This window comes from Athene noctua, chromosome 1 (assembly GCF_965140245.1).
Source record: "Athene noctua chromosome 1, bAthNoc1.hap1.1, whole genome shotgun sequence".
Taxonomy (NCBI): domain Eukaryota; kingdom Metazoa; phylum Chordata; class Aves; order Strigiformes; family Strigidae; genus Athene; species Athene noctua.
In genome coordinates this window covers 261,679,157-261,691,395 of record NC_134037.1, presented here as the reverse complement: position 1 = coordinate 261,691,395, position 12,239 = coordinate 261,679,157, and the positions used below count along the sequence as shown (strand labels likewise).

At 42.6% G+C, this 12,239-nt stretch overlaps 1 protein-coding gene across 2 annotated transcripts in view; it reads right to left on the bottom strand.

Moving 5' to 3' along the window:
- GUCY2F (guanylate cyclase 2F, retinal) overlaps positions 1-12,239 on the bottom strand; it is a 50,976-nt gene that overhangs the window by 10,837 nt on the left and 27,900 nt on the right. For both annotated transcript variants that reach the window (XM_074918614.1, XM_074918622.1), the window contains exons 16-18: positions 11,078-11,176; positions 8,295-8,389; positions 7,207-7,292 (exon numbers count right to left, since the gene is read on the bottom strand). In XM_074918614.1, the coding sequence (XP_074774715.1) occupies positions 7,207-7,292; positions 8,295-8,389; positions 11,078-11,176 (280 nt within the window). The remainder of the gene's footprint in view (positions 1-7,206; positions 7,293-8,294; positions 8,390-11,077; positions 11,177-12,239) is intronic.

Here is a 12,239-nt window from a genome sequence, read left to right as displayed (position 1 = left end):
GTTAGAGGTAAATACATTTAATAAGATTAAATCCTATCAGTTGGATGGGGAAGAGGAATATTTGTCTCCAGCCTCTTTATGCAAGCAGTAGCAAAATGCAGGCACACATGTGTAACACATGTGAGTCCACCCAGCAGGATTTCATCCACAGCCGAGTGGAGGAGGTTGCTGCTGTTTCTGCACAACAGTGCAGCAGGTTGTGACCCACGGAAGGTGAAGATCTGAAGATTTGGGGATCAAACACAATACCAGATTGCCTGAGCTCCACCTTCAAGCACTGCTCACACAAATATCAAATAATCCTTTGATAAGGACTTGATCTTCATCCACAATAACAAGAAGGATCCAGTGCAAAGAAGCACTGACACATCTCCTGAACTCACTGAGCAACTGAAGAGGGCTGATGCATCCCAACATCTCACAAAACACCTCTGGTCAGCTGTTATTTTTCCAAGGTCCTCTCTTCTTACCACCTTGTTTCCAAAGCCAGCAGGAGAAAATCTGTAAGGTCTTGCACTCCAGCTCCCTGGGCAGTTAAGGAATTTGCCTTCTCTTTTCTGAATGTGGTGCACTACAATGATTTTTTTCTGAGCATTGGAAACACAAGCCCCTGGCTTGAAAATTAGGCAGCCGGTACAACTTATAGTTCCCAGATAGAGGAGAAAAGGCTCAGATCTGCAGACAGAGCACCTTTATGACTTGACCACTCTGTACCCTTTAGTGAGAACAACTACAACTCAAATTGCCTTGAGACCTGATTGATGCAGATACAGACATAGTGTTCTCTGCCCTCTTTTCTCTTATCCCCTTTGTATAAAGCTGTGTGCTGGGGCAATGGGTACCCTATCGCAAGGTGCAGCTATCCTGGGCACCCCGTTACATCTCAGCTCTGTGTTCCTCATCCAACCAGCCCTGGAGCCCTTTCACTGTCTGCTTCTCACACACCTTTGTCTTTAAATTAGTCTCTGGAGTTACTTGTTTCTGAGGTGGTTTATTTTATTTTAACCCACGTTTCATCATACTCCAGTTTTTCTTACTTTAAATGGCTGGTAGCTTTGTAGAAGCAGTTGACTGGGGAGCAGAGGAGGCTAAAAGCAGCTCTGAGAACGTTTCTCCTTAGTACTCTTCCCTCTAGTTCCTCAGCACTGTTGTTCATGAAAGAGCTTTTGGGCAAGTATGTAATGAGAAAGACTGTTTAGATGGCATGAGGAAGAGTAGTGTACCCTGATTGGATAGAGACATCACTTGGCCAGCCCATGCAGCAGGTGCAATACCATAAAAATGTTCCTAGACTCAAGTTGGCTCCTGTTTCAGACAGCTCATGTCGCTCATCACTGGGTTTCCCTCTGCTTTTCTTTTCAAGGGAAGTGTGGGCAGATCCAGGGAGAAACATCCTCACATGAACTCCGGCAGCCAGGCCCTCCCCTAGACAGCCTTCTCCTGCTGTTGAGGTGCTGAGTGCTGCTCTCTGTTCCTCTGCAAAAACACCCCCCAGAGGGATCTTCACCTCCCACTTCACCTCTAAGCCTGCCTGGGTGAGACAGAAGAAACTAGTGGGCACATCCAGGCACGTCTGAGCACACACCAGCCATGCCTCAGGCCATACTTGCAAACCAGAATATAATCCACAAAATTAGCAAGGCCCTGAGCACAGTTTCAGAGCTACATTTCCCTAAATCCGTAGAAAAATCCACAGGAGAATGGGTAATGCATTGAATCACGTCTTCCAGCCAAACAATGACACTACCTGACTTTGCTTTCTTTCTCAACGTTGCATTTAGTGTTTCTTGCTATCAGCAGTAATTCTCTAACCGAGTATTCCAGCCAATTCTCCCAGATACCTCAGCTTGCTCAAAAAGAGCTTGTTTAAATATATCAGCTGGAGCAACCACATTCCAAGTCAGACAGCATTGTTCAAGGGAGATGAGTCACTGCCTTTTGTTCCCTTTCTCCCCTCGATCAGGTTTCAGAGAAAAACTCCTCTTTCTCACCTGCATTATCTCATAGCCATGACCATAATATTCCTCTTTCTTTGTTTTGTTGTTTTGTTGGGGGTTTGGAAATAATTCGAAAAGAAAGCATTCATTGTGAAGTCAAAAGCATCTGTCCTGACTTTGGGTGATCCAGCCTATGAGCCAGAGGATGCTTTGGTTTCCCCAAATAACTCTTGTTATATATTATATAAAGTTTATTTATGAAATGCTGTGATGCTGTTGTATAATTCCAGCTATGTAAGGACAACAAAAATTTTTTACTGCTGTTCGTTCCACAAGCTCTTTGATTTCTGATTTAAAAGTGCATTGGGTGAAAAACTTCAAACAGGAGCCTGAACGGAAATCCTTTCGCTTATCCCCCCAGAGACACATCAGCATCAACAGCAACACTACAGACTCTCTGCTGATCATCTCCCATCCTGCCAGGGTACCTCAACAAGCAACGAGACCTTTGCATTGGGTAGAAAAAGAAGAAGCCATGTTGTCCTAATGGCTGTCTTTTTCCTGTCTCGTAAGAAGATGTTTCTCAGCTGGTGTTGGGAGACTGATTCTTTGATTATCCTTCACTGCTTCTCACCCATCTTGAAACGAGGATCTTGGTGTTTCCTCTAGGGTTGATCCTCATGTATGTGAGGACAGGAGAGCCCAAAAACTTCCTTCTATCCCTGGCTGCATCTTCTGTTTTTCGTGATTTCTCACAGTAGGTTGTACTTATGATTGTGGATGCTGGTGGGTTACATGTTCTATCGGTCCTTCTGGACGTACGATCTAAATACAGGAGAAGGGATCTGGGTTTGATGAGAAAAATCCCAAACTCTTACATGTTCTTGCCCTGGGCACTTAGTTCATGGTTAAAAACCCCTGAGAGTACCCACGATCTGTTATCTTTCTTTATTTTATTTTTTTTTTCCTTCAGTTAACTTTCCATAGCTAATTTAAAAATAGTATTAGAAAGGGAAAATTGAACATTTACAGATAAAACTACCTCCTGGGATAGAGGGCTCCTGCTGCTTGGAAGCACTGTATTCAGTACCAGAGCAAAGTATTTCTGAATCAGGATGGTAAAAGTTAGAAAGTCAGAAGACTGAGTATGTCACTCATCTCTCTGGAAATGCAAATGAACATGATCCTGGCTCTTTTTGTTTGGTTTGGTGGTTTGTTTGTTTGTTTGTTTTTGTGTTTGGTTTTTTTTTTCCGAATTTCATTAGTCATTGCATTTTTCCTAGTGATAGATATTTTTTCAGTGCTATGCCAAATGCACCTGTGATTTCGTCCAGGTCAGGCTTGTCTTTGCTAGATTTGTATAACCTCATATCTTTTCTGCTGTTTTGGACAAGAGGAGTGCTCCACCAGTACTAACAAGGTGCTGCCTTGTCCCAGAGCATCACAGGATGCCAACTTCCAATATCCCACATTTATAAAGTAGCAACTTTGGGCTTTTTCCATGGCTGCTCTTCAGCCCCAAAATTAGTCTCCTGGCATACACTGAAAGAAACCTCACAGCCTTCCTGTAAACCTGACTGTGAAATCTAAAAAAAAAATAAAAAAATAATCTATCCTACAGGTAGGCTGCTGCTTGACTGCTCAACATGCTTGGTTTTGATATCTCGTAATTTTGTTACACCTTCTCTATGTCCACCCTTATCTATTATTTCATGTGGAAGGCTTTCGTGGAAAGTTTTTTTCTTTGCTTTTTGTGGCTATTGCACAATGGAGCCTCAACCCTCAAGATCCTGAGGTGCATCAATATAAATCCGAACAAACTGCAAGGAAGAAGGAGAAATAATATTCATCACAAGGCAAAAATCTGTCACGGGAGGTGTAGAAATTTGCCTTGGAGCAAGGAAAGGACTAAGGAGCCTACTGAACTGCCTGCTCTGTTCTATGTGAATCAAAGTTAAATTAAAGCTCCCATGTAAAGCAGGTAAAACTGAGATTTGACCAGATCCAGAAAGAAGGATGTTTTTCTTCAAAATGGGAAATTCTCTGGGGCAGGAGCCAGCACTGCAATCTGGATATTAATTTTGCACTTTCTCCGTGTCCTGGAACTACTACTGAACCTCTACCCTATCTCATCAAAAGAGGGTGTTTAAGGGTTTCTTGATTTCCAGTAAGCTTTTTACTTCTGAAAACACTTACACAGACCCTGAGCAGCTTCACATAAGGTTAATTTTAAGAATAACCTTTCAGTTAATTTGATTTTATGCACGGTTGGAAGAAAGTAAGGGTGCTAAGAAGCATATTGGGTCTTTTAATTGATCTACCTTTCTTCTTAATTAAAATGTTTTGCATCCTGTGTTAGCCATGTCACCCACAGCACCTGGGTTTCAAGAGTAAAGCACATTTATCTTAATGTCCTTATAACCATCGATGTATGAAAGTCTAGCGCAGACAATGGAAATCAATGTGAATGTTCCAACTAATGCCTCCAATAAGTCTGTAATTGGGATTAAACAGAGAGGTTGATGCCTATCAATTAAATCCAAATTATGCAGGTGCAACAGTTGTTCCTTTGTTAGTCATTTTGTGGTGGCTTGAGATTTATTGCTAGATAATCGGATGTATTCTCTAAGCAATTCCAGCAGCTTCACGGGGAAGGAGTGAGCGAGTGGCTTCGTGGTGCTCAGTTGCCTGCTGAGCTTAAACCACTACACTTTCACATTCCTCCAACTGCTGTATGACAATCTATGCTGACAGAAATACTGTAAAAGAACAGTGAAGATCCGGACCTTGGGGCAAGAGCAGAAGATCAACTCCCTCTCTGCAGTGCTGTTGGTGGGTTCTTCTGAGGTTACACAAGGATGCCCAAGAACCCCTGATCCTGGGTACACGGGAAAATTTTTTTCTTCCTCTTATTGCCCCCCTGGACCTGATGTATTTTCTGTCATTTACAATTCATGTTTAGAAACAGCTCAGGCCTGTGTAAGTCTGACTTTGGCACACATGACCAGAGGACAGGCTCTTTGAGGATTATGGGAAGAGCATTAACAGTCAACAGAGGCCTAACACATGACTTTAAGATGATAAAACCAGGATGAGAAGAACCTACTCTCAAGGTAGAAGTGTTGGTGATTCTTTGGCTGCATGGCAAGTAAACCCAACTTGCTAACCTGGCAAAGTTCCTCCAAGTTTCATATTTGGTAATAGTTGGTCATATTTGGTTTCATAGTTGGTATTTTCATCATTTTCATCATTGGTATCAACACACATTTCTCAATAGCTCATTTCCATCAGGTATTAACAATACTGCAATTAACAATGCATCTGGGAAAACATAAGCCAGGACTGTAGCATAGGCTGGGATCTGCGTGGCTGGGGGAGCAGCTCTGTGGAAAGGGACCTGCGGGTCCTGGTGGACAATAAACAGGGTACTGCAGCAGCAAAAAAAAAGCCAACAGGATGCTGAGCTGCATCAACAAGGGCATCATCATTGGACATAAAGAAGTCATTATCTCACTCTACTCAGTGCTTGTCAGGCCACATCTGGAACACTGTGTTCAGTTTTGGTCCCCACTATACAAAAAAGCTGTGGACAGGCTGGAAAGGGTCCAGAAAAGGGTCACAAAGATAATCAAGGGATTGGGAAGCCTGTCGTGTGAGGAAAGGCTGAGAGAACCGGGTTTGTTCAGCCTTGAGAAGGGTAGGCTTAGGGGAGACCTTATCACCATGCTGCAGTATTCAAAAGGTGGCCACAAAGAAGATGGACACTCCCTTTTTACAAGGAGTCACAGGGAAAAGAAGAGGAGTAATGGGTACAAGTTACTCCTGGGGAGATACCAATTGGACACGAGTAAAATTTTTCACAGTGAGAACGATCAGCCAGTGGAATAATCTCCCCAGAGAAGTGGTGGATTCCCCACCATTGGACACTTCTAAGGTTCAACTGGGCAGGGTGCTGGGCCCTCTTTTCTAGACTGTGCTTTTGCCAGAAAGATTGGACCAGAAATGTTAGACCAGACAATCCTTGAAGTTCCTTCCAACCTGGTTTGCTATGATTCTATGAATAAAATACCTCCAAGCCTAAGAAATACTGCCTCTCAGAATTATATTCCAATAACTTTCTGTCTTCCACCCTGATTGACACCCAAATAACTTAAAAGTTATGGCCCAAAATACTGCTAATTCCACGCTACTCCAAGTAAGCTCTGGGAGGGCTATGAGCACATGGGCCGCCCTGTATGCAGCTGCCCAGTAATGGTTAACTATTATCTGCAAAGGGAGATAAAACCATCTTCATTTTACTAAGAGGAAATGAGGCAAAACTTAGAAGAAGATTGCTTAGGGGAAGTCAGAGTCAAAATAAAAACAAATCCTGTTTGCTGTCAGACAGCTAACTCTGAGCTAGTCACTGCAGGAGCTCTTTACAGTCAACAAAACAGGCATCTTGCAAGGGTGATTCATCTAATACAGATGTCCAAGCAGGCCAGTCAATTCAGATCCCGAGCGTGTATTTCTCTTTGTTGATTATAAAGGGAGTCAAGGCTGACTAGCTTTAATATGGGTGACTACACTGTTCTTGTCAAGCAAATCCCACTCCTGGTTTTACGTCCTGACCACAACATCCTTTCCAGGCATACAGCACGTGACAGCCAAGCCGGGAGTACTCGTTTGCGAAGTCAGGCATTGCGAAGCTACACAATGGCTCAATGAATTTCCAGTGCTCAATCTTTGCTCACCACCTCTTGTATGGGGGCAACATCGTTAAGTCTTTAATTACCTAATGGTGCCATATTTTTACAACACAAAGTCTTATTGGTCTGTTAGAATGAGCAGTGCTACAGGGAAGAAACGTGCTTATATGGTGAATGTGGCTGGTGTTTTCTGCAGGAGTTTGATGGAAGGAGAGAAAAATCTGAGTGTCACCCATAATGACACTAGGGTTATGGAAGTGTCCCCACCTGTGTGTCTCCCATATGCACACAGAGTAGGAAGGAGACTCAGGTAGGAGCTCCCTGGTGCTCCATCTCCAAGGGACTATGTGGGGTGGAAGCAGCAAGTTTCCATGCCACTTCTTGGGAACCGTGATTAAAGAGAGGATTTGAAGAAACTGCATCACTTCTGAGTCCGTGTACTATGCCTGAAAATGTAAGTGACCTAAGTAAAATTATGTGGACATTGCAAACAGATACCATGGCAAGACAGCTATTCAACCTTTGAACTCCAGCAAGGACCTTTGAATGAGTGTATGGAACAGTGGTGGAGTCACACTTACCCTGGCTTTATTTCAGGAGGTTTAGGTAAGGGCTTCAGAAAGCCTCTTTTCCCAACTAGCCAATATGTCTCTTCTACTCCTTTACCCTGAAATAAAAACAAAAATCCAGATGAAGTACAGCTTTCTGATCACCCTCTGCTCAATACATGACTTCCTCGCTGCGTTTCTGAGGAAATCTTGGGCTCTCCTTCACTATGGTTCAGGGATGATTTGAATTTCACTATCCTAAAAGAAGAGCCATTGTTCAAACTGTCATCTACAAATGACCCTCTTTTATCTGGGTCATTGAAACTACACAGCTTAACAGAAATGAAAAATTACAGGATCTCTAATCATTTTATGTGTCAGCACTAACATCATTAATTGAGAGATTTTACAGCTGTTTCTGGGATGAGTATTAGAGCGATAACTTCCTCTCCTACCACTGATGATTTAGCTTTTAAGGTGAGACGCACCTGATGAAATACAGACATCTGTACCAGAGTCAATCACCCTTGACTGGAGAAGTGAAAGAAAACAGACACTTCTAGGGCGACATTCATCTTCACATAAACTGGACGCTGAAAGTAAGTCAGGTTAATAATATCCTAAAGTGCCAATTTATCTTTACTAACTATATGAAGGTTTCTTTCCATTGACTAAACCTGCAATAATTACTTCAGACCTCCACTTGCAGACATATGAACTTGGGTGAGATGATTCCAATTTTCATGAGAGATTGTTGAGGGACCTGGGGCTGTATTCAGGCCTCTTACTGTAGGTGTTTAAGGCAAGTAAAGCTCCTACTTCTCCTGAGCATGTTAGGAGAGAAGTGATGTTTTGAATGAGTTAGTGTTGCCCTGTTTAGACACCGTGAAAAGTAGCAGCTCCTGTCAAGGGTGGACTAAATAGACTCCTGGTTAAATAGATCCGTCACATACAGCTGATTGTTCCATCCTGTGGTCCTTCAGGAATTACCTCATGTACTGAAACAACTGATGGGGACAGTTTGAGAAGGATCCGACAGAAGAGTGGTGGATAAAGGCCAAACAAGAGGTTAATATGAAAATTCCCCTCTGAAGCATTTCACACAGACCTGGCCTTCTTACCTTCAGTTCTGTTTTTCCCCTAAGTACAATTTCATAGCCTTCATTTAGTCTCCGAAGCGTATCCACTGTACTTTGGCTGACGTGAATTCTATAAGCTGGGAACAGAAAACAAAACAGCTGGATCACTATACTGCACACACATTGCAAATTCCCCGCTGCTTCATACTGGCAAGGAAAAATGCTCCGAGTCGTGCAGGCAGGCAGCTGGTGTAGCTGTGTGTCGCTCCTCTACGTAGAGTTTGATGCTGATGAGTACATCCTTCCAGGTAGGCTGTAATGAGCACAGGGTGAGAGGAGATCTACACTGGGGACCTCCTGGAGAAGGATATCAAACACACTAAGTGTAGAAGTCCAGCTCTTAATAAAGATGGTAAATAGTAATTGGTAAATAGTAAATGGTATTTGGAATCAAAAATACTGGTTTTATCTATTGCCACAGCATAGCTAGGGAGAAAGAAAGAAAAGAAAAATAACCAACTGTCCTGCTCCAGACACCCAACGTCATTTGAAAGTTGGGATGAAGAGCAGAGAGATGGAGTTTGCAAGGGACATAATGAAAATGTGACTGTGCATCTAGCTCCACCTGGGGTTTTCAGTAATCAGTTCCATCCAGAGCTGCCGTTAACAGCCTATGAAAAAAATGGGCAAAGGTGGAGGCGGGTCTCTTCTCCTATGTAACAAGTAATAGAACAAGAGGAGATGGCCTCAAGTTGAGCCAGGGGAAGTTTAGATTGGATATTAGGAAAAATTTCTTCACCTAAATGGCTGTCAGGTACTGGAACAGGCTGCCCAGGCAAGGCACTGAATCACCATCCCTGGAGGTATTTAAAAGACATGTGGATGTGGTGCTTAGGGACGTGCTTTAGTGGTGGGCTTGGCACTGTTAGGTTAACCAGTGGACTCAATGATCTCAAATGTCTTTTCCAGTCTAAACAATCCTATGATTCTATGATTCTATCTTTATTAAATTCCCATCTCCCTCAGTTTGTTTTACAGCCATTGCTGGAACTCACTGAATTTTTTTTTTTTTTTTTTTTTTTTTTTTTTTTCTGCCGGTGTGAACAAGCCAGGGAATGTTTCTAAAATATTTTCCCCCGAAATAGTTTTTCCTTGTTGCTGTTCTTGTTGAGCTTTTACTTCAAATGTGTCAGCCATATTCTCTTCCCCCTTGAAGGATGGGGGATGAACCAATTTATTTATTTATTTATTTATTTTTCAGAATAATCAGAAAGAAGAACATCAGTTCAACTATGCAGAGGAAGACCACATAGCTTTGAGCTACATTTCCTGTGATTCTAACCTACAATTTTCCTATTACTGTGTATCTATATACATCTCTATTAATGTATAATGATGCTGTTGTATCTGCAGTGCTCCTGCTGCTCCAGTCTCAGTGGGACTTCGCACTTCCAAGGATCTAAACCTTGAGATTCTTCAAATATCTGTCTTGCCATTAGAAATTTTCTGTCAAAGTATTTCCTCCATTTCACTGCTTTCCAAATGCAATGCATGCCTCTTAAAATAAGCCAGTCATAATCACAAGAAAGGTAATTTTCCTTAATTAATGATTAGACTGATTGTTAGTCTTAATTAGTCTAATCAAAATCACTGGAGCTAGAAATGTGAGGATTGTATGAAAGAATGAAAAAGTTCCAATGTGGCGTATATACTGCATCATAGTTCTAGCCTGGCAAGACCTCAAGATTTTAATATTAAATATCACAGACTTCATGTAGCTTGTAAACTAGCCATAATAGGTAATCTCTTAGGGCTGTTGAAAATTTCAAAAGAGAGATCAAGGTTTAAAATGTATGACGTATTGCCTTTGGAAGCCAACTTGAACTGACAGCCTGAACATCAAAACGCAAATTCAAAACACAGCCAGGGCTCTGACACTGCCGTCCCTAGTTGTCAGCTGTGTCATCCACAGTTCAACCACTATGGCTTTTATATCCACATCTCAACCAAGGACGGCAACAAACAGCAGATCTGTGTACACACAGGACTGAAAAGCAGTAAATGTTTCTTCCCCACCAGCTCTTTTTACACGTCTAGAAGTCTCCAGACATGGGACAATAAGAACCAGCTGAGAGATGGCACTGTGTTATCCGCTGCAGATATTGGCTCTGTGCATGTAGGCTGTGCTCTTATAACTGGAAGCCTCAGGAAAACCAAGGCAAGACCTTGAGGGAAAAATAGCATAGCCATCAAGAAAAACATCAGGAAAACCCAAAGAGGAAAGGAAGCTTAAGGATTTTGTTACGACCTGCCAACATTTGTTCATGGAGTTGTCACTGCTGATAAATGAAGCCGTCACAAATGATGCAGGACATTGTTGCATGTGGTCTACTTTTCTCTCTGTCCAGCATGATGGAAGCAGTGCTCACATGGACTTCAACCCTTGCCTTGTACTGAACATGACAGGTAAGTCCATTATTTTACTGTGCAGCTCTGAATTAAGGGTTCTCAGCGCTGACTGAAAGCAAGATCCAACACATGTAGGAGAAACTGAGGGCAAGATTCATGTTGAATTTTGTTGATGGGATCTGAGGACCATAGCTGGACATCAGAGTCTTCAAGGCTGACCTATGATGGCAAAGTTGATGCCTCCCCCCTCCAGGCTGCTTTGAATTTTATCATTTGACTTGCCCCTTTCTTCCGAGCTGATTTAGTTCACAGAATCACGGAATGTTGCAACGCTTATAACTAAAGATGAGCATTTCTTCATCTCTTTTGAGAAGTTTGCTTGCCCGCCCACCCCAGGGGCTGTCCCAAATACTCACGCAGGCCTGTGGACTCCATTCGTGACGCCGTGTTCACTGTGTCTCCGAAGAGGCAGTACCGTGGCATGGTAAGCCCCACCACGCCTGCCACGCAAGGCCCTGAAAGACACATCATCTCCATCACCCAGATGGTACTGCACGAACCAGGGGGCTCGCACAAACAAATCTCGTCCTCTCTTCTGACATTCAAAAACCACTTGGGAACACAGGAGAAGGTTTTCTGAAGATCTCATTGGCCTCGGTACTTGCTACAAGTGATCAAAAATAAAGCATTGCTCTGGACTGCTCGTGTTTTATGCCTGAGAAATATCTTGTATGGTGGGACCTCAGTTCACCATCATCTGGGAGAAATTTGGAGTTCATGAAAGCTCAAAGACTATTGCAATCTCATTTTCAAAAGACCTCCTTCTCCATCTGAGAAAACTGAAATTCAGATCCTGTGACATGACTTTTGTCCCAGTGAAACAGGATTGAAAATCAGCCTTGGAAGCCTGGGGATGTTGGCAACACGCTGGACCACCCTGTGTCCCCTCCTTGGAAAGGAAGACATCATTAGCTTGCCTGTCTAGCCAAAAACTGTTTATTTTTCCTCTTTCTCATTCTTTAGACGAGGTCCACGCCCTTCTGAAGTAGCTCCCAATGAACCAGTGCCAAGTTCTCAGGGAGAGGTATGTGTGCAGGATTCACATGAACATGTACACACGCAGAGATAAACTGTGTGACAGCCAAACAGCACAGATAATTGTCATCTGGGGCACTTGGCTTAGCTAATGTTTGGACTGTGCTATGAAGATGCTAAATTTCATCACCCACAATTTATCAGGCTTGCAAATTTAATGGAAAAAAAAAAAAAAAGAAGAAAAGAAAAAAAAGAAGAAAAAAAAAAAAGAGCTTATGCTCTCAGTAATGTAAGGAGGTGTGGGGCTTCCTGCAGGGAAAAGTCAGGCCTCTGTATTTTCCATTGGATGCATTTTTGTCATATGGCTTTTCACGCTCCGCCTGCCTTTCCAGTTTCATGATCCTTCATGGGTTAAGATTTAGCAAGAGTGACATCTAGGAAATCTCCCATGCAAAGTTACAAAAGATATGAACACAGTACATCATCAACAGTATCTGAAATGATGCTATAGATAAGGTTTTTCATAATATAAAAAGTTGTGGG